Below are 27192 nucleotides of genomic sequence, written 5' to 3'. Positions count from 1 at the left end.
TGTTAGGTGCATGACAGCCCGAGGGGTAGTCTGTTTTGTTTTCAGGGGCGTTTTCATTTCTTCACTGGGCTCCTCTAACCCTCAGGTGCTGGGGGCGGACAGCTAGTTGCTCCAAAATGCCATTTGCCATTCAAATTGGGGTTTGGTCTTATAGGACCCGACATCCTTCCGACCTCTGGGCTTTCTAGAGACCAGTGTCTCTAGGGGAAGTAGCTGCAGGCCAACTTCCAGGATCCTTGAGGATCCTCAAGAGAGGACGTCCCCTGGCAGATTTCCACACTCCCACCCAGAGGCTTCACCTTGTCACTGTTGATGGGACTCAAGCTCCAGCTTATCTGATGACCCTCACCGAGAGGCTGTGCAGGAGCCAGTCTGCACACTGTCCGTTTCCTACGTGACAGAGCTGTGGGGGGTCTTGGGAGCTGTGACAGCCCGAGGGGCGGGCGTCAGCAGGAGCGTGGCGTGGGAGGTAGGCTGTTCCAGGTGGTGCTGGGACCAGCCTGCCTCAGGGGTACCCTTGCCTGGGCAGCACCCAGCACGGCCAAGATTTCTTTCCCAGACTCCTTCTTTCCCCTCCTTTTCTGACTAGTGTCCCTTCTGAGTCACCCCCCTCATTGAGAGACGTTAACATAGTCCCTCTCAGTCAGGCCTGGGGGCCATTGCATGTCGTTGGTGGTGACTTTGTACACTCAGGGCTCCTCCCTTAGGGGACTTGCCCATCATCTTTGAACATGTTACCGCCTCTGCTGTCACTGCCTTTGGGGTGTTTAGAGAAAGAGGGAGGGAGGGAGGAGATTAAAGTGGGAGAGGGACACGGTGAGGAAGGGAGGATGGGTGTGTGGTAGCCAAGTCTTGGGAGGGAGAAAACATCAGAGCAGGGGACCTGCACACAGAATCATTAGCCTTCTGAATCTTGATTCTGTGGATCAGGGGCTGTGCTTTGAGCTGCATTTCTGGGGTTAGGGTCGGGCTCAGCTAAAGGAGATGCCAGGTCAGGGTCACATGAGACCCTGAGAAGAAGGAGGAAGGGATGCAGGCATTCCTTGGGCATGCGTATTACCTGCAACAGAGCAGAGCACCTTCAGCACGGCGGCTCTCCAAGGCTGGAAGGGAAAGAGCCCCCCAGTTCTCTGCCAAGAACGAAGGTGGAGGGAGCAAGGCCCGTGACCAACGCTCACCGTGGGAGAAGCCCACGCGCTCCCCGCCCGAGGCTTTCCTGCGGGGGTCAGCAAGTGCAGGGGCAGTTCCCACGATGTGGTTCATCTGAAGCCTCGGGTCCTCAGCCCTCCTCTCCTATCAGGTTGTCCGTGCTTCAGCTGCCCGACCTGCCCCTGGGTCCCGGGAGTTGCGTGCTGAGGGTGAGGAGGGTCTGCTGCAGCATTGCTCTGGTCTGAGGTGGCTGATTTCAGAGCCTGGCTCCCAGGGACTGATTTTACTGTGTGGAATGCCAGGAGACTGGTGGCCACTGGGCTGCATCGTGGGGTTGCTACCCCACTTACACAGGTCGCGTGCTGCTGAGGACTCCTGTTTCCTTTGCCCGTGCTGTGGGAGGTCCTGCCTCAGCACTGTTCTAGGCTCTGGGGATCCAGAGATGAGCCCCTCCTGGGCTTTTGCATGCGAGGAAGGGACAGGGAACATCATTTGAATCACCTGATGTAAAGGAGTGACTGGTTGAAGTATGTGCCCTGAATGGTTTCACCACCCTGTTCTGACTCGGCCTTATCGATCACTTGCCTGGGCTATTTGCAAATCCAGCCTCCCCAACAGCTCTCTCTGCTTCTACCCCTAGTCACAATCCATCATTCTTTTAGCAGCCAGAGTGAGTGTTTACAACAGAAGTCAGGTTGCCTATTCCCTTCCTCCAAACCCCGCCTCCATACTTAGGATAAACCAGAATCCTCTCTGTGGCCACCAGGCCCAGCTCACCCCAACTCCTCCCAGTTCCCCTTCGCTCAGCATCCCTCGCCCCAGTCCCCTGCTTCCACTTCCTTACACCGAGCCTGCCTGCCGTTCTTTCCTCATGCCCCTCCTGCCTTGCTTACCTGCCTGAGCACACCTTCAGGTCACAGCCCAGGTGTCTCGACTGTAGCAGGCGCCTCTGCCCCCTGCGTCCCCAGGCAGGCCAGGCCCCATGTTTCATACTGTGGTGAATCTGGCGTGTCGACATTGCTCTGTGTTTTTGTGATCATGTTTGTGATCATGTATTTGTGTAATTACTTGGTAATGCCTGTCCTACCTACTAATTTTTGAGGTCCGTGAGCACAGGGACCATGTCTGTTTTGATTCAAGTGTGACCCTGACTCTGGCCAGAGCCAGGCCCACAGCTGGGGTTCAGGAAGCCATTGCTGAGCAGCGAGTGGATGGATGCAGTAGGTGTGGGCACCCGGCAGGTGGAAAATGGTATCTGGCTGGGGATACAGTGTGGACAAAGGAATAGTGGCAGGGATGCCAGGGAATTGTAGAGGGAAAAGCACATATTTCAGCTCAGCTGAACCAGAGACAGAAGTGAGCAAGGGCTCAGCTCTGCCACTGGGCAGACCCGGATTCAGGTCCTCGCACTTGGCTCTGAGCTTGGAGAAGTAACTTACATCCTTAAGGACTGTCCTCATTTATAAAAATAAGGCAGTAGTAGTACCTGCCTCAGAAGGGACTGGCGGATGAGGGAGCTGGTCTGCATCTCTGGCTGCTCCGTGGCTCAGGTGCCTCAGCCCACTACAGCTGCCAGCCGGTTGTGGCTGTGTAAACGAAGGGAAATCCACGGGGCTGTGTTGAGCCTGTGGTGCTGGTGGGCGATGGCCTTTGCTCCAGCTGCGGGTTTCCATGTGGGTGCTGGAGCGCCCTTTTGCTTCAGGGAGCAGAAGCTGACAGTCGTGTGTGTCGGCTTAGATGGCGAGAGGACCTGAGGTCACCTGCTGCAGGACACCTGAAGGTGTGAAGCCTTTGGACAAGGGTGCTTGTAAGCAAGGAGCGGGCGATAACCAGGTGGGACCAGCAGGCTGCGGGCACCTCGTAGCTCTGTGATGGGAGGGCGTGAGTGCTACGCTCTTCTGGGTTACAGCCAGTGGGAAGCGGTGACAGAGAGGAGTGGTTCTGAAGGTTAGGGTCAGGTGGGAGGCCCTGTAGGACACCCCGGTAGAGATTTCTGGCAGGCAATTAGAAATGTGGGGCTAGGATTCAAGGTTCAGTTCCTAGCCAGAGGCGAGGGCTTGAGAGTTGTCATCTTCACAGAGGTGAGGTCTGAGCTAAGACCTTGCTGGGTTTACCTGGGGACAGAGGTCACAGAGCGGTGATGCAGGTCCACCTTTGCCCAGGAATCAAAGAAAAAGACGGTAGAGGGAGGGGGACCAAAGATCACTGTTCTGAACACCGACAAAGGAGAGCTCCAAGGAGAACTTGCTCAGCCTTGTCTTAGGCTGCAGGACCGTGTGGGGGGCTGAAGGAAGCATTCCGTGGGGTCCTTGGAGAGCAATTCCAGCTGACTGGGAAGATGAGAGCCTATGGTAGGCAGCCGGTTAGAGGGTCTTGATGCTAGCCCCTCGCTCACTGAGTGTTCTCACTGGTTTTACACGTATTGCAGTGTTGTTATGTGGCATACGTTATTACAGTGTTGTATGGTAGGCAGTAGTGCCATCCCATTTCATAGGTCAGGAAGCCGAGGCACAAGAGTGTAGGTAACTTGCAGAAGTAAAGTTGGGAGCAGGGCTTGAACCCAGGCTGAGCCCTCATCCTTAAACTACCCACAGTAGCAGGGAGCGAGGAGAGGAGACTCCGAAGTAGACTCTCTCTTTCCCCTTCGGACTTCTTGAAAGAGGTAGGAGTAAGTGGAGTTGCTTGATGGTGACAGCAGGGTGAAAAGAAAGAAAGGTGAAAAACCATTTTTCTTTGGAGTTCCCTTAGCTGAACCCCTTAGAGCTGGGGGGTCTTGAGCGTAAACTAGCTACATGGCAATGGCATGGGGGAGGCTGTGAGGATGGCATAGGGAAGGCAGCTGCGTTCCCTTCCTTCTGTGTCCCCTGTTCCTACCCAGGCCTGGCTCAGGCGTGGGGGGTGTAATGACAGACCCGCTGTTTCTCCAGTGAGCAAATGTTCTGGGTGAAACTGGCTTTAAGGTCACCATCTAGCCCAAGGGGCATAAGATTTGCACTTTTTCCTGGAAAGAGACTTGAACAGCAGCTGATGCGTTTATGAACATCTTTAGTGCCTCTTTCCTGTTGTTTCTAGAGATTATTTGTGGCCTCACTTCTTCCACATGCCTGGCCCGCAGGCCACCGAAGGCAGGGCAGGTGGCTTTTTAGAAATCTGCAGTCACTTTGTTTTCACCCGAGCAGACACTGTCAGCGATTAGACTGTGCTGCCCTCTCGTGTCTGTCTTGAGCCACTACAGGCAGGAGTAGTTTTGTCTAACAGCTGATTTGTTATTCTGAGGTTGTCTCTGAATATGGACTTCATGGGTGATACCAGGTGGCTAAAGTAAAAAAGGTTGAGACCTTCAGTCAGTGACTGGTGCAGAATCGGAAACTGGTAGCAGATAAAAATCTAGTGTACCGACGAGGAAAAAATTTCAACTGGTCAACTGGTTTAGCAGATGAGCAATGTCTGCACTGTGTCCTCATCTCACGGAGAAAATGAAATGAAAACAGAAACCTGACTTTCTCGCTGTGACTGCGCTCTGTTCACAGATGCCCCAGTGGGAAGTCTGGAGAACGGGACAGGACCTGAGGACCATGCCCTGCCAGAGCCTGGGCCTCGCTACAGGTCAGTATCCAGAAACCAGGCTGCCTTTGGGACTGAATTTTATTCAGCATTTTATTCTGTTTTTAAAGATAGGTGGGCACCTGGTAGGATTGAAGGGCAAGGCCTTATTTGTGTTCAGGTTCAGTCTTCACACCACAAAAGATGGCTTTGTCAGGGGTGGGAGAGCATGAGAGACTCCATGAGAAACAGGATTGTCCCCTTCAGCTGTGCACTTTTGGGGCCAGATTTGGGTGCCTCCTGTCACGGTTTGCTAACTTTAACATTTGGCGATGATATTGAATAATTAATATCATATAATAGTTAAGCCCCTTAGTTAGTATATGTCTTTGACGTGCTTAGTCTGGAATATAGTAGGAAGTGCCATGTCGGTTTCCTGTTTTCAAATGAAAGCATCTCAGAGACGTTGCCCAAAGTCATTGGCTGTTTGGTGGCAGAGCGAAGTCTCTCATGTTTGATCCTTGTTGCTGTCACCGTGTTTTCCTTTTTTCCCTGCATGGTTTTACTTTGGTGTTTCAGGGAGGTAGCTCTAGGCTGGGAGCCCTGATTGCCCGCACCCCGCTTCCTGTGGTGGTCTCACTCTCTGCTCTCTGAAAGGACGCTCCTGTGGGAGGCCTGGACCAGCTAGTGCAGTGTCAGGAAGGGTGGGTGCCCCAGGGCCCAGCCAGGACCCGGAGTCCTTATTGCTGGTTATCTTAGGAAAGTTGGAAAATGCAGCATTAAATGAAAAAAATAATCACTTTTAACTCCCAACTCTGTTTCATTGTTGATATTTTTGTCCTTTTTCTCCTAGTGGGGTGTGTGTGCATGTGTGTTTTAACCACACCATGACCCTGCTGTTTTCAGGAAAGTTGTGTTATTTTTCCATGTTGCTGTTGTTTGTAAGGATACAGTCAGTTCTCACCGTTTGTGGTAGTTGTGTTCTGCACAGTTGCTGTGGAGACAGCCGCCGCTCTGGGGGAATGCAGGGTCAGGTGCCTGTGAGCCCTGCTCACAACAGTTGTGTCAGCCAATCAGTACATAACTGTTTTATGTCTGTTCCTGTTTGTCAGTGATTCGTTAACATGGAACTCATGGCCAACAGCACTGTAACTCATGCTTGAACAAAGGTTGCCTGACACGCATTTTCTTCACCACGGGTATCGATCTTCTTATGCTTGGGAACACCAGACAGCCCATTAGCACCATGCTCAGGGGTCATTTTATTTTAATTTTTAAAAAATTTAATTTATGTTTTTAAATATGTTTTTATTGATTTTAGAAAGAGAGAAAGGGAGAGGGAGGGGGGGAGAGAGAGAGACATTGATGTGAGAGAGAAATATCGATTGGCTGCCTCCTGCACACCCCCTACTGGGGATCAAGCCCTCAGCAACCTGGGCATGTGCCCTGGTTGGGCATCGAACCGGTGACCTTTTGGTGCATGGGACGACTCCACACTGGTCAGGTCATTGGGGCTGTTTTAAATAGCAAAATCACCAAGAAATGTGAAAAATGTGGCACTAAATCACCCTCCAAAAGGGCACATTTATGGAATGATAGTTGAAAGAAGAAGGCAGAGCTCATATCGCTGGTGCCAGCTGGGAGCGTGCACATCTGGGGCCTGCGCGAGCGCAGAGTGAGCACGAAAGCACAAGTACATCTGTAAGTGAGGAATTGCAAATAGCGAGGACTGACTGATGTCGGGGGCCACCTTCTGCTCCTCCTAGTAGGTGCTGCTGAATAAACTTAGTGCCAGGTAGTGTTTGAGTGGTGAGGTTGTGCACGGTGAGTGGCTGAGTGTAACTTCCTTCTGCCTGCCTTTCCCCAGCGTGGAAGCCAGTTCTCCAGGCCAAGGAAGTCCTCTGAGCAGCCTGTTACCTTCTGCCTCGGTGCCAGAGTCGATGACAGTTAGTAAGTACTTTCTGAATCGCCTCCATCCTTGCTGGGATGACTTCTGGGCCCACGCGCAACGGCGGGGCCTTGGTGCTTGCTCCTGCACGACTGCAGACTGCGGAGCGTGGTCCAAGTCAGCTGTGCGCACCCCTGGTCGTGGGCTTGGAGTGTGGTGCGTGGCTGCAGGCTTGCTGAGCCAAGGTTTGCCCGTGGCGCTTGGCCTTGGGCAGGCCTTCCGGGATGCGCTCCCCCTGGAGGGGCCATGGGCTAGCGGGCGGTCTTCTCGGGTCACGGTTTTGGGGTGTACCTCCTGGAAGGCCACAGAGGGACTGTTTTAATTCTTTACATTTTGATGATTCTATTTCAATATAATCAGTTTGCTTTGTAATCTTGTGTGTCTCGTTTTATGTAATTTAAACCACTCTTCCTGAGAAGGGGTCCATGTGTGTCACCAGACGGCTGAGTGGGTCCTGGTACAAAAGAGGTGACACCCACCCTCCCCAGCTGTGGGACCCTTCCTGGAAGGTGCACACCGTATCCCACTCGGGTGGTCAGCACACACCAGTCCAGGACCTTAGGAGGCAGTGTGCTCCCCCACCCGAGCCAGGGTTTTCATTGCTAAGGAAGAGTGGCATTGGGGAGACAGCCGGTGCTCTCCACTTCGGGGTGAAGGAGGGGTGAGGAGATAGGTAAGGTGGTCTGGTGGGAATCACCTGCCTCACTCTGCACAGTGACATCCTGTAGTTTTTGGGTGCGCCTCAGCCTTGAATTCAGCTGAGCAGATGTTTCTAGGTCACCCAGGAGGTGGGACACAGGCTAGGAGGACATGACAGTTGCTGGTTTTCAAACTTCAGTTGTTTGTTTTTTACCACAGTGCTATTATTGACCCTGTAGTCCCCGCCCCCTTCTTTTGCTTTGAACGTACACTTTAGAAACTTGAAAGTCTTGATTTGAGGAGAGACGTTTATATGGTTATGGTGACTGAACAGCCACAATGAGTTGACTTAAATAGCAGGCAGCTGTAAGAATGGTCAGCAGAAGGAAACCGTGTCACAAAGTTGGGCTCGATGTTGTCGTCTGTCCATGGCTGTGACTGAGACCCTTGTTGAAAAGATGGACCAGGAAGTGAGGGCAAGACCGAGATGGGGCTGTCCTCGCTGTTTTTCCTGGAAGGAACCGAGGGGTGGGAGAAGGGAAGAGAGGCTGTCTTCTCCAGCCACGGCCATGCGGTGCCCTGTCCTGGCACTGGGGTGCTCTCTGTGGGGACCTGCATGTAGGGGACATGGCTGCCTCCAGTGCATCTGCTCTGAAGAACACTGGTTTCGCCTTATTTCCCTTTGTTTTGTTTTTGTTTTTAATCCTCACCCGAGGACATTTTTCCATTTTTTGTTCAGGTAGAGTGGGAGGGAGAGAGAGGAAGGGAGAGAGAGAGAGAAACATCGAAGTGAAAGGGACACATCGAGTGGCTGCCACCCGCACAACCGACCGCACAGGGCCGGGGACAAACTGCAGCCAAGGTACGCGCCCTTAGCGGGAACCGAACCTGGGTCTTTCTGGACCGCAGGCCGATGCTCTAACCGCTGAGCCAAACCGGCCAGGGCTTCCCTTTGTTTTGTAAAGGACAGTGACCCCGAGATTGAGGACATGAGTAGCAGGTTTCATGGGTACCTCGTTCTAGGCATATTTGTAGGGGTCTAGGCGTCTTTTGGCTCCCCAGGGCTACCCTGCATTATGCTGCCAAGTACGTTTCCTGCTTCCCGGGCTGAGGTCCCGCCTCTCAGGTAAAGGGTTCGCATTGTCAGCTGCTCTTTGAGGGGAACCGACGCCATGGTCAGTGGATCCTCCCCAGCCATTTTTCCTCTTCGAGGAAGTCGCTGGCCCTGCTTGTGTGTTGCATTGAGGGGGCTGCTCTGAACACACTCGAGGTATGCTGATGGCAGGGGTGTGAACTGTAGCCAGTGTCATTGCGTCCTGTCATGGGCAAGCAGAGACATGTGCCGAGTTGACATGGATCCCTGAGGAATGTGTCACTGCATCCGCACTTTGACACCCGACATTGCGCAGTGACGGGGTTGGGGGATGGCCGTGTGCGTTCTGTTTTCTGTGGGTGTCAGTTTTGGGGAGCCGAACGGGGCAGCGCTGTCGTGTAGCCTGTGTGTGTTCTGGGTGAGAAATCAGACTTCTTAGAAAATTTGAGCAGAGGAGTTTTGACTTGCACCCCACTTCCTGCGCACACCTCTGGTGTCATCACAAAGAAGGAAGAAGAGCGAGTCTGTCTGGGAAGCAGGGAGTATTAGTTTGCTTGGGCTGCCGTAATAAAATACCCCAGGCTGGGTGCTCAAACAGCAGAAATCTGTCCCCCAGTTCTGCGGGCTGGCAGTCCAGGGCCAAGGGGCCGGCAGTGCTGGTTTCCGGCGAGAGCTCGCTCCTTGGCCTTTTCTCCGCACACGCATCCCTGGCATTTCTTCCTCTTGTACATCCTGTGGGGTCGGGCCCTGCCTGTGACCTCCTTTAACCCTAATGACCTCTGAAGCCCTACCTCCAAATGCAGTCGTATTGGGGGTTAGAGCTTCAACATAGGATTTTGGAGGGATCCGATTCAGTCCATAACACAGGATGTCCCAGGAGCAGGGTCCAGAATGACCCAAATTCAGATTAAGAAATGCATTCCAGCATGTGACACAGGATTCCACTCCAGAGATGCTCGACTCTCACAAACCCCAAAGGAGCCTGGCAAGGGAACCCCAACCCTGTGCTCCCCGAAGCAGTTACCAAGTGGCTTCTCTGCTTCATGTATTGATGTGTGCCGGGGGCTGCTGGGCACCACCATGCAGCTGGGGGGTGGGGCGCTCGGTGCGTGGGGCAGTCACCAGGTCCTCTGCTGGGTGCCACCATGCAGCTGGGGGGGGGGGTGAGTCCTTGGTGTGTGGGGCAGTCACCAGGTCCTCTGCTGGGCGCCACCATGCAGCTGGGGGGGGGTGAGTCCTTGGTGTGTGGGGCAGTCACCAGGTCCTCTGCTGGGCGCCACCATGCAGCTGGGGGGGTGGCGCTCGGTGCGTGGGGCAGTCACCAGGTCCTCTGCTGGGCGCCACCATGCAGCTGGGGGGGGGGGTGAGTCCTTGGTGCGTGGGGCAGTCACCAGGTCCCCTGCAAGCAGCCTTCCCTGGGAAGTCTCTGAAGTGGCAGAGGGGTTTGTCCTGGCTTTTGGGGCATATAGTCTTATCTTCCTTTAGCACCCAAAGAGAAGATGGTGTGACCAGACCCACATCACTGCTAGGTCTTTTCTGCAAGGCCCTTTGGTACTTGATAGAAGGGTCCATTATGAAAATTTAATTATTTAGTGAAGTAGTGAAGACAGTTTTGAGCAAACCAAAACACCCCTAATTCTGCCTCCGAGGTGCTTTCCATTTCTGCAGTGCAGGGTGTGCAGAGCTGTGTCTGGTTGGAACTGCCCCGTGCCCGGTGCTTGAGGGCACAGTGTGCTCTCGCAGCCTGGGGCGCACTCCGGAACCCCGCTGCTGGGTTCAGGCTGCAGCTGGGGCTGTCCAACCTCTCAGTGCCTTGCTTCTTTGTCTAAAAGGGTCATTGTGAAGGTCAATTGTGCTGTTCTTAGAAGAGTACTTGGATCAGAGCCAAGAGTCAATACATATTAGCTATTATCAAGGTGCTTATTTTGTATTCTGCTTTCTTCACATTATTTCAGTACGATCCTTTTCTTCTTCAGCTCTTGCTCATCCTGCTGAGTGACTGCATAATGTGCTAGCACTTGATTTATTACAACTTACTAGATTATTTGGGGGGGGGGGGTCGCCAGGTGTTTTTATTTATTTTTTAAACGAGTTTCTTTATTCATTGTGAAGAAAAAATGAGAAGCTCTAGGCTGGCAGTAAGTGCGTTCTAAGAATATCGCCTGTTATTACTTTTCCTGTACCTGTTCCTTTGGGGTAAGCTCCTGGTTGTGGGCTGGTGGACCAGAGTTCAGGCCTGCCTTTCTGGGTGGTCAGTGAGCAGCCTTTTTATGGTCTGTTAGTGTGACAGCTACCAGTTTCTTTACACTTCACCAAAATTAGGTGCTAACATTTTATGCATTTTTGCTACTTTCAAAACTGGAAAATGGCACTTGGTGTCTGTGTGACTGCATTCCTTCAGGGGCTGTTCCCCTGGTGTGAATTGTTCCTGTGTGGGGCCTTTTGTTCTCCCGTTGGGGGCTCTGCCGGGTTTAGAGAGGAGTGGGAATAGGGGGTGGGACTGAAAGGCGCCCTTTGTGCTCCTGGAGCTGTGCGGCGGGGCCACCACAGTGACACCGTGTGCAACATGACCTGGTGAAGTGGTAACACGCGCTGGCAGAGTTTATATGTGCCGTGGGTTGTGCCTGAACGTTTAGATTGACATTTTCTCATTTAACCCCCAGGAACCCTTTGAGGGGCAGGCAATATTATTCCTTTTGTATAAGAAAACAAAGGCTTATGAGGTTAAATAACTTATCTAAGACCTCACAGCTAGGATATCATTCAGCAGTTATTTATTGAGCACCTACTGTGTGCCGAGCGTAATTCCAGGTAGATTGAGGGCGAGGGGTATGAGGAACCCCGGTTTTCCAACTCCAAAGCCTCAGTGTTTTCCCCACTTCTAGATTAACTAAGGGGACATGTTCCACCATCACCCAGCCGGGCTGCCTGCCGTCTTGCACCAACAATGGGTGGGCACCAGGGCCGGAAGCCTTTACTTATCATTACCTTTTGGTTTTTAATGAAGGAATTCTTCTGAGTAAGGATACTATATTTTCAGGATGAGTAACCAAACTTGTTTATTTTCAGGAGAGCTTTTTCTCCGAGTGCCATAGTCTGAATGTTTGTGTCTTTTCCCAAAATTCATATTTTGAAATCCTAGCACCCACTGTGATGGGATCAGGAAATGGCAGCCTTTGAGGTATGATTAGGCCATGAGGGTGGGGCACTTATGAAGAAGATTAGTGTCCTTACAAAGGAGGCCCCCGAGATCTTGCCCTGTCACCATGTGAGGACACAGTACGAAGTCTGTGACCCAGAAGAGGGCCCTCACTGGACCATGTGGCACCCTGATCTTAGACTTTCAGTCTCCAGAACTGTGAGCGATACATTTCTATTGTTTATACAATTTTTTGTTGTTGTTTATTGACTTTTAGAGAGAGAGGAAGGAAGAGAGAGATAGAAACAGTGATGAGAGAGAACACTGATGGGCCGCCTCATGCATGTGCCCCACTGGGGATCGGGCCCACAGCTTGGGCATGTGCCCTGACCAGGAATCGAACTGGTGACCTCTTGGTGTATGAGCCACACTGGTGGGGCTACATTTCTGTTGTTTAGAAGCCACCCAGTGTGTGGTGTCCTATTACAGCAGCCCAAGTGGACAGAACAGTGAGGCCGTGAACCCTGCAGCTGGGACCTCTTGTCCATACCAGCAACTCCCAGCAAGTTGCTGCGTCTCCACTTCCCAGTCCACCCCCTTCCACTAACCCCAGAGATGTCCCAGGTGGCAACCAAGCCGGCCCAGGTTACTGTGCCACCTGGGAGATGGTCTGGGAACTAGCCCTAGAATCTTTTCTGCCCCATCACCATTTCTTCCCTGAGAACACACATGTTTGCAGCTCTTGGTGTGTTTCTCATTGTAGACGATTTAGGGAATTTTACCTTAGGTTATCATTTCCTATCTATGTAAAATAGTAAGTGGTGATTATAATTAGTCAAGTCCTTTTAACTTTCTATCTCTATTTTATCTCAAAAGTCTTTGTCTTTCTTTTGTGAGTCCAAAATAAGATCTTAATTTGTATGGATAAATAGAAAAGGAGTTTGCCTACTATTGAAGCCAAAGAAAGTCGTATACTTTTGAAGTGAAATTAGACATAAACAACCCGTGTTGTTAATCTCTCATGGCTTTAAAAATACCTTGCGTCCTGGCCGGTTTGGCTCAGCTGTTAGAGCGTTGGCCCGCAGACCAGAGAGGCCCAGGTTCAGTTCCCACTAAGGGCACGTACCTCGGTTGCAGTTTGTCCCCGGCCCTGGTTGGGGTTGTGTGGGTGGCAACCATTTGATGTGTCTCTCTGTGTTGATGTTTCTCTCTCTCTTTTCCTTCCTCTGTCTGAAGATAAATTCAAAAAATTGTCCTTAGGTGAGGATTAAAAAAAAAACAAAACCTTGCAATCCTTCTCAGACCATCTGATATTGGCACAGAAAAGCTTTGTCATTTGCTGTTTAAGCTGACTTACTCCAAACACCAAATTTTATGATGAATAAAGTTTCTATTTCTATTTTCAAGTTGTGTTTAACTGTTGTCATTCTTTTAATTTGTAGCAACAAAGTTTTAGCAAAGTTTTGTATTAAAAAGTCCTGTGGGGCCCTGGCCAGTTTGGCTCAGCGGTTAGAGTGTCGGCCTGCAGTCCAGAGAGACCCGGGTTTGGTTTCCGCTAAGGGCGCGTACCTCGGTTGCAGTTTGTCCCCGGCCCTGATTGGGTTGTGCGAGTGGCAGCCACTCGATGTGTCCCTTCACGTCGATGTTTCTCTCTCTCTCTCTCCCCCTCCCACTCTATCTGAACAAAATATCGAAAAATGTCCTCGGGTGAGGATAAAAAAAAAAAGTTCTGTGGGGTGCCAGTCTGGGATCCAAAAGGGTGCAGAGGGAGTTGGGGGCGAGAGAGAAGCAATGTGAGACGTCACCATGGCTGACCCCAGCCCAGAGCAGGGGTCTTTCTGGAATAGCAAATGTCTCTGCTTGTGGTGGGGAGCACATTAATCTGTGTGATCAGCAGGCTGCGGTAACAGTTAGGGTGAGTCATACCGAAGACTGATGGACCGACGTGGTTCATGGGGATGGCATAAGACGGGCTCTTGGTGGCCAGTAATAATTATGATAATGATTCGTACTCATTCCTTGGTAAGGCAGCAGGCTTTTGTTAGATGCTTCTCTGCAGTCATCCTGGCTTTTCAGCGACCCCCATGGCGCCGGTGTTACTGGCCCCGTGGACAGATGGGAAAGTCCCTGAGGCAGAGGCTGCATGCAGTGCTCAAGGCCACGCAGCCCAACTCCTGCAGCCGGGTCTCGAATCCGAATCCGGCTCTGTCCCCTCTTCCTCTTCCTGGCATTGGTGTGGTTGGGAAGTGGGGGTTTCTGCCTTTTATGGGCTAATCTGGGAGCTGCCTCTGCTAGTAGCTCCGCCACTGCGTTTGAAATGTGCTTGTGGAGGAGGGGCTGGTGGGCAGCGGGCTCTGATGGCCAGTACCAGCGCCACGGGGCCGTGGCCTCGGAGCTGTGCACATTGCCCCGTCCTATTCCGACTTGGCTTGTCTCTCGAGGCCTGGTGACTGGGAGGGGCGGGCGCCAGCCATCCAGGCTGCATGTGGATGTCTGAGTCTGCAGGGCAGCTCGCCCTCTGCAGACCTCACAGCGTCCCTGCTCGGCCCAGCCGGGAAGACTGCAGGCCGAGCACCCGCAGACGGGCTGCGGCAGTGGGGTTGTGGGGTCCAAGCAGGGCAGGCATCTGGTGAGTGCACAGCGCCAGAGGGAGGCACCACATTGTGGGGTGTCCCTTCTGAGGGCAGAAGGGTGCTTTGGGGCGGGTCCTGCCTTGTGCCGTCGGACAGCCCTCGACGCGGTCCACTTGTGCTGAGACTGGGAAGCACACCAGCCTTCACTGTCCGTAGCCCCTGATTAGTGCAGAAAGGTTTGTCTCTGGGCTCTAGGGAATTGTCCGTGGTCATGAGTGGGAGTGGGAGAGAGAGAAATGGCCTTTAGAATTCTCCGAGGAGGGCTTTTCTGTTCTTTTTTAAAACACTTGATTGAGGTATGATTGACGTACAAAAAGCTGTACATATCTAGTGTATATAACATAGTTTGGAGATAAGCACACACCCGTGAAATCATCACCACAGTCTATGCTATATACATATCTAAACACCTCCAGAAGTTTCCACCCACCCTATTGATTGATTGATTGATTGATTGATTTAGAGGAACACCTAACATATCATCTACCACACATTTTTGGAGAGTGTTTTTCTTCATGAAGAAAAAAAAAGTACATTTTCTTTTTCCCATTCTTTCTTTCTCAATTTGCTGGATTCTTTCTTCTATTCAAAAACTGATCATGCCCAGAGCTGACCGTGTGATAGACTCTGCTGTCCTGGCCTGTATCTTGGCAGACATCAGAGTCCTGCCCTGGGAATCGCCGGGCCAGTGGGGGACAGACAGCAGCGGTGTCCCAGTCACATGAGCTCGTCCTTGAAGACCTACAGCATCGTCAGAGAGGTGGAGCCTGGGGGGGCTGAGGGGGGGCTGTTTTCAGTGGGTTACCAGGAAGGGTTTCTGTGGGTGACAGTGGAATTTTGGTGGACGTGCAGCTGGGCAGAGGTGCGAGGGGCGAGCCACCTGGGTGGGTGCTGCAGAGGGTGGTGAGTTGGGACTTCGTCCTGGTGCAGTGGGAAGCTGGCAGGGTCCTAAACAGGAGCGATGTGATTTTTCCCACTTCCTCTTGCCAAGCAAGGGAGGCTGTTTAATAGTGTGCTCTTCAGCGTCGGCCTGCGGTCCGGAGAGACCCGGGTTCGGTTCCCGCTAAGGGCACGTACCTCGGCTGCAGTTTGTCCCAGGCCCTGGTCGGTTGTGCGGGTGGCAGCCACTCGATGTGTCCCTTCACATCGATGTTTCTCTCTCTCTCTCTGTTCCTCTCTCTCCCTCCCACTCTACCTGAACAAAAAATGGAAAAATGTCCTCGGGTGAGGATAAAAAAAAAAAAAAAAAAAAGTGTGCTCTTCAGTTCTTCTCCCTTTCTGCGGGCCCTTCCCTGCACGAGTGGTTCTGGAAGGCCTCCCTTGTGTCCTGCAGGGTGGGGACTTCTGACAGTCCCCAGTTGGTGCCCTAAGTGCCATGTGCTGACACCCATAGTTCAAAGGGATGTGCTAAGAGAACAGAGAACAGAGGAAGGGAGGTTACCTGGGGTGATCTGGGGCCTGGAGCCACCGTCCGGGGATCAAGCCCCAGCTCCAGTACTTCCTAGCTAGGTCTCCCTCCCTCCCTCTTTTTTTTTTTCCTTTTCAGACTCTGGGCCCTATTTTCTTATTTGTAAGATGAAGACACACTGGCATCTCAGGCCATTCTGAGGGTTAAGTACACTAACTCATGAAGGTGTACTGAGTCTGAATCAGGCATCATACGGGATTGGAGCCTTATCATTTAGAAGCTTCCACAGGTGGTATGAGCCCTCTTAGTTCTCCAGAGTCAGGTCATCGCTCAGGTTGAGGAGGTACTCTGGCAGAGGGGTGAGTGGGCCAGAATTCCTGGACACTCATGGGGTGGAAATTCTTGGGGTACCACTGAAAAAAGCATTTTCAGAAGCCCCCATGGGAGAATGAATGGCCTTTATTGGTGTGAAATTATATTTCTGGGGTTGTAAATTCCCGTGTCTCTCAGTCCAATCCTGGAAGAGGGGCAGCTATGGATTCAGCAAAGCTAGAAACAGAGCCAGTGTCCAGAGTGTCTGTTCCATGGTGCAGCCAGGTCCAGATCAGGATCAGTCTAGATTCAGTCCATTGGTCCATTGTGTGGAGTCCACGTGGCTGTGGGTCATGTGGTGGGGGGATGCAGGGCCTGGGAGTCCCTGCAAGCAGAGAGAGAGAGAGAGAGAGAGAGAGAGAGAGAGAGAGAGCGCGCGCGCGCGCGCACGAGCGCTTTCCTTGGTCTAGGAGATTAAATATTCAGGTTTTGCATGCTTGCAGTGGTCATGCCTATTCTGGCCACTGATTTGCTGCGAGGTCTGACAGACAGACTTTACTGGACATGTGTCTAAACTGCCTTTGTCCAGTTTCTTTCCCCATCGATTGGTGGGGAATAGACCTAGAGTGTTAAACTTCAGCTTTCTGGCAAAGCTGTATAAATGGCATGCCTATATTATCCAGTCTTCCCTTTATTCCTTTCCTGTTAAATAGTAACCAGATTATTGTAATGGTATCACTAGGACAGTGAGAGATTCAGTGTGAATGTGCAGTGTCATTTCACCATCTTTGGGTGTCAGGCTGTGGGTAGCATCCCTCCAAGGAGGCTGGTGTTTTCTGAAATCATTTCTGGAGATCCTCTTTGGTGATCAGTTTTTGGGCCTATTTAGTAGCCCCAGGGGTTCAAGCTGTAAGCCCTGGAATTCTAGAATTCTAGAGCCTGTCTCTGGTTTCCATCCTGGCTCCTTTCAGATGACCCCTGCCAGCCTTTACATACCAGATCCACCCCTGAGTTCATCCCTGTCCCTGTCCCTTTTCCCAAGGAGCGCCTGGGAAAGGTGAACAGTATGGATGGCTCATTTAGTTTGCCTACCGTGAACCAGGCTTTGCTTACATTATCACTTGATTTTCACGCATTCCTACAAAGTGGGAGTGTCAGTCTTGTTTTGTAGTTGGAGAGACGGCGGCTGAGAGAGGCTGTGGTGGAGGCCCTACGCCGGGACGTGGGGGAGCCGGGTTCACACCCCTCCTCTCTCCTGGCTGTTCCTGGGATCCCACAGCTCCAGGAACGCTCTGCCCTCAGAGGAAAGCAGTCCAGTCCGTTACAGTGTCCTCCCTGAGCACCCGTTGGCAAGGCCTGGCCTCGCGCACCCTCGTCACGCCGCCCTGAGTTCTTCACGGCTGCTGAGGTCCGGCGCCGGAGCCTTTATCTGATGACGGAATGTGTGCTTTGTTTATTTGTCTCTCCCCTGGAATGTAAGCTCCCCGAGGAAGGCACTTTGCCTGCTGCTCACCCTGTGTCCCCGGTGCCCCAAATCCTGCCTGACAGGGGCTTGGTCAAGAAACATTAACTGAAGGTATGAAGGAAATGCATGAATGAACTAATGTTTATTCTAGTCCAGCAAGCACGAAAAATTCAGAAAGTGTTCTGTAGGAGTGAATTGGGAGAGAGTTCCCCAAGGGCAGGCTCACATCTGTTGTTTTTAAAATAATTTTTATTTTTCAGTTACAGTTGATATATAATAGTTATTAGTTTCAGGTGTACATTCCAGTGATTACACATTTGTGTAACGTACGAAATGATCACCTTGATAAATCTGTTACCCATCTGATACCGTACATAGTTACCACAGTATTACTGACTCTTCCCTTTGCTGCACTTTACATCCCTGGCTGTTCTGTGACTACCACTGTGTACCTCTCAATCCCTTCTCGTCCTCACTCAGCCCCCAACCACCCTTCCATCTGGCACCCATCAAAACGTTCTCTGTATCTACGAGTCTGTTTCTCTGAATGTTTCTAGTGTCTTCCTGGTCTTGGTGGCGGTTCTGAAGGGCAGGCATCTTTGTTTCCCCCTTGCTGACGCTCTCCTTTGCAAATGTGTTGACTGTTAGCTGTGACTGACCTTTGGCTAGGTGAGCCAGTATCCGTGGACACACTGGCCTCTGCACTTGGCCCACAACATTTTCCACTCTGGGCCCGGTGCTGGCCAGTGTAGGAAGCACGGCTGGCTGGAAAGAGGTGGGGTGGTGTTTGTGTGAGAGCCCGGGCCTCCTGGCCTGCTTTGAGAAGACACTGTCTTACTGGAGTTGGTAAAGGTGACTCAGCCTTCTCTGTGAAAGGCACATGTCACCTTCAGGTTTTAATCCCTGGTGGCCAGACAGCCCTTACATTGTCACTGCCAAGTTCCAGCCTCAGGGCTGCTAGAAGATCAACACGTAAATCTTTTCTGTACTTGATTCACTCTGTTCCTGTAGTATCCTAGTGTAGGTGGCATGGATGACTTTGGGTGAGAAGGCAGCATTTGGGATGGAAAGATCAGGGGTCAGGCATGCCATTCAAGAGCTGTGTCACCTTGGCAAATGCCTTAACTTCCCTGGACTCAGTTTCCCCTCAATGAGATGAGGTGATATTACCTGCTGGCAGAAGTCTTACAAGGTTCATGAACTGTCTAGCAAAGAGCCTAGAATATGTCATCTGGGCACTTCATTGGAGACCCACAGACCCAGGGACTTAGAGGCCTTGTTCAAGTACATAGACATTATGCTTGTGTATTTGTGCTCGTGGGTGGATTCTCCTGGGAGAAGTTCCTTTGCTTTCCTCACTCTCCTTGAAAGGATTCCAGACGTTAGAAGAAGCTAAGAAACACGTGAAGCGTGCTCTTGGCGACCATTGCACGTAGTATCTGTGGCAGTCCTAGGACCTGGGGTCATTTGTAGCTGTTGAGTTCTGCTCTCTGATGTTACCATCAGCTAGACTGGCCGTGTCCCTATCCACTTCTCGCCATAGATGAGCAGTAGGAACTTGGGTGAGTTATTTAGCCTATTTGTGCTTCAGTGTTCTTGTGTGTGAAATGGGGTGAATGAGAGTAACCATCTGATAGGGTTGTGAGGTCTAAACATCAGTACATGAAAAAATACCTGATGCTTTTTATGTAAATTATATATTGATAAGAAAAATGGAAAAAACATCCTCTGCAGTGTGCGCAGCATGTTAAATGCTCAATAATTAGTAGATGCTGTTGTAACACCCTCAAAGGAGGCATTGCTGAAAACGACTTCTGGGGCTTTGTGTTGAACTGCAGGTATAGACCTGAAACCACCCCTACTACAGAGGCCCCACAAATTCCCTTTATGTGGCATCTACTCCTTACGCTTCCCTCCAGTTAGGAGATTGATCTCTGCTGTCTTTCTGGTGGCCTCAGGTAGGGAAGTATGATCAGACAGGACAGCGGTTCTCAACTGTGGATGATTTCAACCCCCGGAGGACATTTGGCCTTGTCTGGAGACATTTTTTGTTGTCACATCTGGGGTGGTGGGGGTGCTACTGGCATCTAGTGGCTGATCCCAGGGATGCTGCTGACACCTACAGCGCACAGGATGGCCCCACAGCAGAGAACCAGCCCCAAATATAGAGCTGAGGGCGAGAAACCCTGAATAGGAGAAGGAGGCACTGGGGCTCTTTTCCAGCAACAGTATTTTGTTTCAGACATTAAAACAAAAACAAAACACCTGCCAGCCCTGGCCGGTTTGGCTCAGCGGTTAGAGCGTCAGCCCGTGGACCGAAGAGTTGTGGGTTTGATTCTGGTCAAGGGCATGTACCTCGGTTGTGGTTCAGTCCCTGGCCTTGGTCAGTGTTGTGTGGGAGGCAACCAGTCGATGTCTGTCTCTCACATTGATGTCTCTCTCTGTCTTTCCCCCTGACCCCCACCTCCATACTCTATCTGAAGATAAATGGAAAAATGTGCTCGGGTGAGGATTATAAAAACAACAAAACCCACCTGCCTCCTGCATGGCCCAGGGAATGAAACTTAGGACAAAAACAAACCTAAATGAAACGATCCCAGAAAGCATTTGTCCCTGCACATGTGTGTATTTGGGAACTGTGTGGTTCCATCACCCCTGCAACGAAGATGATTTAGGGGGGCTGTAGGTGCTTAAGGATAAACACTTGTACAGTGTATCAGAATAACTGATCTACACCTAATAGCTGCAGAAACACATTTATATTCAGCATGTGAGCTCATTGGTGCTATTTTTCTGGAACTTATTGGAAATTCCTTCAGTTGATGTTTATTGGTATTCATGTAAGCCTCACATTCCTTTCCTTCCTCTTTAAAAAATGAGTTTCTACTCTTGAATTAATTTCTTTGTTTGACTCTGATTATTTGGGAGCTGAAAGTTGTAGGCAAGTGACACAGCCTATATTTCTGCCAATTTCGGAAAGAGCAGCATGGGGACCACCAGGGGGCGCTCTGGTCCTTTCTCTACTTTGCTTCTGCAGCTGTGAGATTTTGCTCTCTCAATTTTTGATGTCCAGTGTTGTTGCCCTATTTTAACAGTGAGGTGGGGGTGGTAGTGGAAGCAATGGTCTTTTTTAGGTGAAAAACATCAAGCCTGTTCAGAATATTCTATTTTCCATCAGCATAACTATAGTTGTACATTGCCAGTGGCTTTGAAGGGAGGGATAGGTGTTTGGTCCTTTTTTGAAAAGGAATATACAGCTACAGTAATTAGAAAATCTTTCTCCTTTGTCATTGCTTTTCATGAGCTATAATTGATCGTCCATGGATATTTACCTAGCATTTGAAATCTAATCTTTGCCTTCTTTTTCCTTTTCAGAATGGGGTGTGGGGTGAGGTAGAGTGATGGATTAGTGGAGAGAGGTAAGCCCATATAATCAACCCAATTGTTTTCTTTTGATTTTGCCTCACTTTTGATCTTGAGCCAGGGCAGAGAGGGCCAGAAAAAAACATCCTCGGTTGTCATTAGGTCTTGTTGAGCAGGTCCTTTTTATTTCTGGCTATTATTGGAAGGGATTCTCAATACTAGTGAGGAGGTCTGGCTCGTCTCCTGGCAACACGCTTCCAAACATTGGGCAGCTCGAAGAGTGTGTAGTAATGATGGAGGGAGGTGGAGAGGGAGACTGCAGGCCCAGCAGCCAGGCCGAGGGTTTAATGAGATAGTTTTCGGAAGAGATGGTGGGGCAGCAGCCGTTACACTGGTGGCCCACAGCCCCCTGCCCCTTAACAGAAAGGAGTGAATAGAGTTTATGCAGCCAACACACATCCTCAGGTTGGGCAAGTTTCTTTAAAGGGGAAACTTCTCACTGGATTTTATCTGCTAGACAGACCTTCAGCAACTGACTTGGTAATTGGAATGTTCCAGATGGAATTTAGATGTGCCTCACTTCTTTATTGCTATTTATTCAGCCCCAAAACATTTACCGAGCAGCTACCACATGCCTGGTGCTGATTTAGGTGCTGGGAAGTCAAAGGTGAAGGAGATCCAGCCCTGCCACTCAGAAGCTCCGTGCCTCAGTTTCCCCATAATTGAAATGCAGGTAAAAGAGCCAGCATCATAGGTTGTTAAGACTAAGTGAGGTAATACATATGTACAGGGTGGGACGAAAGTAGGTTTACAGTTGTGAGTATGTGAAACACAGAGTTTCTGCTTGTACTGTTTTGCATTGCTCATTGTAGTATTTTCTGTACGAACCACTGGGAGCCCACTTCTGCCCCACCCTGGATGAAGTGCTCATGCCAGGCACTCAGCCTTGGTGGATGTGAACTCTTACCACACAGACCCTGCCCATAAGGAGTTTAAAATCCAGTGGAAATAGCATTGGCGATAAAATGCAGAAACAAAGGATGGTTGGATGGGGAAAAGGAAGGCAACTGGGTCACGTGGGAATGATGTATGCTTTGTTACCTGCGGGCAGAGTGACCGCTGCAGTGGATCCCCCCACCCTCATCTTGCATGACTTCCCTGACGTGGGCAGTCCTAGCTAGAGGTTCACATCACATAGTATAGCTTCAGTCTTCCTCTGGAGCCACAGGGCCCTCTACCTGATGCTGGGCGGGCTGTCATTCACAGAGATCCATTCCTCACTGCCCATGCCTGCAGGCGGGGGGGGGGGCGGGGGGTGGGGGGAGTCAGGGGGTGAGTGTAATAGGAGGGGGCTGTGCAAGAGAGGGTGTGGGAGGAGGGAGGGGCTGAGGGGTGGGCGCGATGAGTTTAAGGAAACCTTCATAGGGAGGGGTGTGCTTGACCAGGAGGGAGGACACTCCAGGAGAGGGGCAGCTGTGTGCCAGAGCCCCACCTCAAGAGGCCCAGCTGGCTGGGGGCGGGGCTCTTCTCACCATCAAGGAGCACCTGGGGAGGTGAGGGTTGCAGCTGCTGCAGAGTCCTCTGGCTTCTTGCCAGCTCACTTGCTCTCCTTGTCAGTCCCATAGGGGAGGGCTGCTGCTCTCTGTGGGCAGAGTGAACCTGCAGTGGGGAAGTGACTGGAGGCAGAGCTGGGACTCAGTGGGTTGAGCCTGTTCCCGGGGCATTGCCAGAGTAATGCTTTCTGGGCAACTTCCTGCTTTCGGCTGTGTCACTGCCTGAAGCGTTCCCTTGACTGGTCGTCCATGGATGGGGCTGCATGAGCTCCCAGGTCTCAGCATCATAGCTGCACTTTGTTTGCTTGTTTGTTCTTTTTTTTTTTTTTATCCTCACCCAAGGACATTTTTCCATTTTTTGTACAAATAGAGTGGGAGGGGGAGAGAGGAAGAGAGAGAGAGAGGGAAACATCGATGTGAAAGGGACACATCGAGTGGCCGCCACCCGCACGACCAACCAGGGCCGGGGACAAACTGCAACCGAGGTACGTGCCCTTAGCGGGAACCGAACCCGGGTCTCTCCGGACCGCAGGCGGACGCTCTAACCGCTGAGCCAAACCGGCCAGGGCTGCTTGTTTGTTCTTTTAAAAGCAAACACTATTTTCCCCCCTCTCTTTGGAATTTCATTCTTCCACTTGAGGCCTGTTACATTTCTACTGACCCCCCTTAACAACTCAGGCTCCTGATTTGCTTACAAATGTTCAGGTGAGGGTGCTTATTAACCCTCAAGCTAGGATTGACTTTTGGTCACTTTTGGTCTTGAGCTTTCTAGTAGTCAGTCCCCGCTCCCCTATTCCACCCCACCCACCCCTCGGGGCCTGGCACAGCTTATGTAACAGTTCCATGCAGTTCAGAACTGATCCAAAACAGGCGTCTTGCTCAGGGGATGAGGTATCAGTCAGATGTGTTTGAAATGTCAGCTTTGTTTGAAATGTACGAGCAGAAGAGCTGGGGCAGCTGTTTGTAGAGTTGCACTGGGGCAGTTACTAGTGTGAATCCAGGGGTGGGAGTAGCCTGGCTGGGTGGAGCGTCAGATGGAACTGGGTGGTCCCCACGTGCTGTGTTCTTCAAGGGGAGGGAGCAGCGAGGCTGGGAAAACGCCCTGCTCTGCAGCCTGACGTGTGGGCTCATGTCATGTCCTGCTTTCTGCATTGCTGCGGATCCCCTCCTTGTGCACCCGTCTCCTCATTTCGAAAAGGAGGTGAATAACACCCGCCTGTGGAGCACGACACACACTTGGTGCAGAGGGCTGATCAGCAGGGGGTGGGGAAGGGAGGTGCTTCTGTGTCGGTTCCAGCCCAGGTCTTTTCTTCCTCCTCTCACACCCCTTCCCCTCCTTCAACTCCTTTCCCTCCACCTTGGATGCTAAATATTAACTTTAAAAATTATTATGAAATTTTTGTTTTGTATGTTAATATATTTGCATGGGAGAGCTCAAAAGATAATGGGACATAGTAAAGAGTTTCTCTTCTCTCATTTCAGCCACTTAGCTCCTCTGTCCCTCCCCCAGGACTCTAACCTTTGGAGTTCAAATTCTGAAAGAGCACAACTGCCAAGCTGAATAGGGGGTCAGACAAAGACAGCATGGGCACTTGCTTTCGACTGCCACATGCCCGTTGGTAGGCTTTCACGTTGCATTGCAGCAGCACCGAGGGACTCCGGGTCTGCGCACACTGCCACTGCAGCAGCACCGGGGGACTCCGGGTCTGCGCACACTGTCACTGCAGCAGCACCGGGGGACTCCGGGTCTGCGCACACTGTCACTGCAGCAGCACCGGGGGACTCCGGGTCTGCGCACACTGCCACTGCAGCAGCACCGGGGGACTCCGGGTCTGCACACACTGCCACTGCAGCAGCACCGAGGGACTCCGGGTCTGCACACACTGCCACTGCAGCAGCACCGAGGGACTCCGGGTCTGCACACACTGCCACTGCAGCAGCACTGACGGACTCCGGGTCTGCACACACTGCCACTGCAGCAGCACTGAGGGACTCCGGGTCTCTGCACACACTGTCAGGCTTCATGTGCTCATGATGCTGTCCATGCCAGTACTTCTGCCTGGTCCTTTCCCTTCTCCTTTTTGGCTTGGGTAGAACTAATCTATCCTTAGATGTTTCCTCATCCAAACAGACAGATACAGATCAAAATGGTAGCTTTGTTATCAGTTATGGGGACTGGAAAACAGAGGTTTGAACCTGTGGGCAGGCTGGCTTGCCAAAACCAGCATCCCCGAGGTCACCAGTCAAGTCAGGTGGAGACCCCCACAGGGCAGCTCCTGAGCTGATGCCAAGGGTCTGTGAGCAGGGGTTGGCCCTGAGACAGAACCCACAGGGGCTGAGCTGAGCATGCCTTGTTCCTCCTCCCAGACTCGGAGTGGGACAGGTTACTCCTCCCTCCTGGGAGCAGTGGGTGAGGGGCAGAGAGATGGGGGTGGGGAATCGAGGGCCTCTGTTCCACGGGGAAATGGAAAGTCAAAGACTTGGGCTCCCCTCCAACACCAAGCACGTCGCTTGGGAATAGATTTCAGGCTGTTTTACATGCACAGTCATGGGTGGGTGACTTTTCTGGGCTCTGTTTTTTCTTCTGCAAAGTGGGATCAATAACCTCTCTCTTACAGTTTGCTGGGAACATTTGCTAAAATCAAGCCTGTAAAGAAGGGTTCCCGAACTTGGCAGGTGGCCTGCTAGCACTAAGCCCAAGGCCCTCACATTGATGGCTGGGTTTTATTTTATTCTCCTACCCTTCTCCCTGATCTTTCTTGAAACCCACCCCCCGCTTCTCCCCGAAGCAAGGAGACTAGAGGCACATCTGCGGGGTGGGGGTGCATATCCAGTATTGACCTGGATTTGCTGGAGGAAGGGCCAGCAAGTTGGTGCTGCGTGGACGCGTGGCGTTAGGTGACAGCCTGCAGCTCAGTGTTTAGTGACCCTGGATTCAGTACCTCCTGCGTGTTCGCGGGGAGAGACTGCTGTGGCCTAGGTGGGTTTGATCCCTTCCTCTCCCCACTTGTACACACTCTCCAGCTGAGTGTTCTGACTCATGTAGCCAAGAATCTGAGTGTAGTGGAAACAAGGAGATCCCAGGGGACAGGAGCAGATGCAGCTCGTCTTAGGTGGCTGTTGTCTTGCCTCTGGGTCTCTTCTCCAGCGTCCTCCTGGCCTTGGCCTTGGAGCCCTGCCAGGCCTGAACAGGCAGCTGGTCTCGACGGTGCCACTGCCCTCTTGTCCTCAGACCTCCTGTATTCAGGAGGAATTGCTCCAGCTCCTGTGCGTTTCGGCTTCAGGGAATGCTCATCCGCTGGGCTCTTCAGGGGAGACAGCCGAGTGCCCAGATGTGCTTGTGCCTCCAGGATGCTGGCCTCTCTGTCCCCTGCTGTCCACCCTTCTCTGTGTCTTAATCCTCTCGCACCTGACTGGTTCTGATGCGGGCTTTGATGTGAGGTCCCTGGTCACAAATCTGTCTCTCTGGAGTACGTTCTGAGCACCGATCACCAGGCAGCGGGAGCCTGTAGAGCACTGTGCCGGGCACTGTTGTAAGCACATGGCATTGCTCCCTCCTCTAAGCTCACATCAGTGCCACGGGGCAGGTCTGTCGTAGCCTTGTCTGATTGATGGCGATTAAGGGGCTGCCCAGTGTCGCACAGGTTTGCTTGATGGGAGTGTGAGGGACCTCATGTCTCGTCCTAAGTCTTGTGTCCTACTGTTTTTGGCTGTTCATGATTTGTTCAGCCATTCATACAACAAATTCTGAGAACTGACTATGTACCAGGCACTGTGCGATGGACTCTCGGACAGGTCTCAGCCTTGACACTGTCAACCTTTGGATTAGCTCATTCTCTGTTGGGGGCTGTCCTGTGCCCCAAGGGATGTTTATCAGCATCCCTGGCATCTCCCCACTCGATGCCAATATCTCCTCCAGCTCAGTTCTGACAACCAGAAATGTCTGCAGTTTGCCAAATATTCCGTGGGGTGCAAAATCCCCCTCAGGTGAGAACCACTGTTCTAGGGCTATGCAGGAAACACAGAGCTTACACTCTATTTGGGGAGCGCGGAGTCCACAAACAAATAGATCTTCAGGTGATGCTGTGTCCTCTGAAGCGAAATGAAGTGGAACAAGATGCAGAGTGGCCAGAGAGGCTAGTGTGTCCCGCTGTCTGTGAAGCCCCGTCTGACTGGGGGACTTTTGAGAGGAGGCCTGCTTGGAGTGAGGAAGGGAGCCCTGGGGGTATTGGAGGAAGAGTGTTTCCAGCAGAGGGGACAGCAAGTGCAAATGGCCTGGGGTGGGACGGTGCTGGGCTTGGCTTAAGCAGAATGAGCCAGGGGTAGTAGAGATGAAGGCACAGAGGTCAGGGGTGGGGGTCACTTTAGCTTTCACTTGGAGTGAGGTGGGAGACCATTGGGGACTTTTGAGCAGAGGAGTGACACAGTCTAACTTACATCTTAAAAGGGGTATTTTTGCTACTGGGTGGAGAGCTGGGTAGACTGGGGCAAGGGAGAGTAGCTGGTAGATGACTGTCCTGCTCTAGGCAGCAGATGCCAGCCTCTTGGGGGAGGGGCTGGGTCTCTGCTTAAGAGGATAACCCGTGGGTGTTTTGGAATGTAAATGATCTATACAGCACATTCTCTTGGTTAAAAGACCCTGTCTGGGCCCTCTCTCACTCCCAGCCCTGTTCCTCCTGGGACAGGGTGTGCCTCTAATTCTTTGAGCTACTACTTTAGCCACTTTCTTGAACCAGCACTTTTTAGAAATTATCAATGAGCTTTTTGGTAGAATGGGGAGGGATTGTGGTCACCCCACTGGGCTGAAGGAAAACCAATTTTCTCCTTTCTCAAGACTCTGTTTTTTCTCATCTAAATCCAGCCATCCTAAGGTAGTTTTTGCCTACTTTGCCTTTCAGAACCTTTAATTTCCCTCTCATTATGTTCCTACCTTTAGTCATCACAATT

The 27192-nt window shown here is 51.6% G+C and overlaps 1 protein-coding gene across 21 annotated transcripts in view; it reads left to right on the top strand.

Moving 5' to 3' along the window:
* Positions 1 to 27192, top strand: part of SNX29 (sorting nexin 29) — a 526970-nt gene that overhangs the window by 86590 nt on the left and 413188 nt on the right. For all 21 annotated transcript variants that reach the window (XR_004961818.1, XR_004961819.1, XM_036280935.1 and 18 more), the window contains exons 11-12: positions 4680 to 4755; positions 6560 to 6642. Coding sequence is in view for 19 of the 21 variants with exons in the window: in XM_036280935.1 (XP_036136828.1) it covers positions 4680 to 4755; positions 6560 to 6642 (159 nt within the window). In the remaining 2 variants the exon portion in view is untranslated. The remainder of the gene's footprint in view (positions 1 to 4679; positions 4756 to 6559; positions 6643 to 27192) is intronic.

This window comes from Molossus molossus, unplaced genomic scaffold (genome assembly GCF_014108415.1).
Source record: "Molossus molossus isolate mMolMol1 unplaced genomic scaffold, mMolMol1.p scaffold_m16_p_3, whole genome shotgun sequence".
Lineage (NCBI taxonomy): Eukaryota > Metazoa > Chordata > Mammalia > Chiroptera > Molossidae > Molossus > Molossus molossus.
Note: the sequence above shows the minus strand (reverse complement) of the source record. Positions and strands in the feature narration are given on the sequence as shown.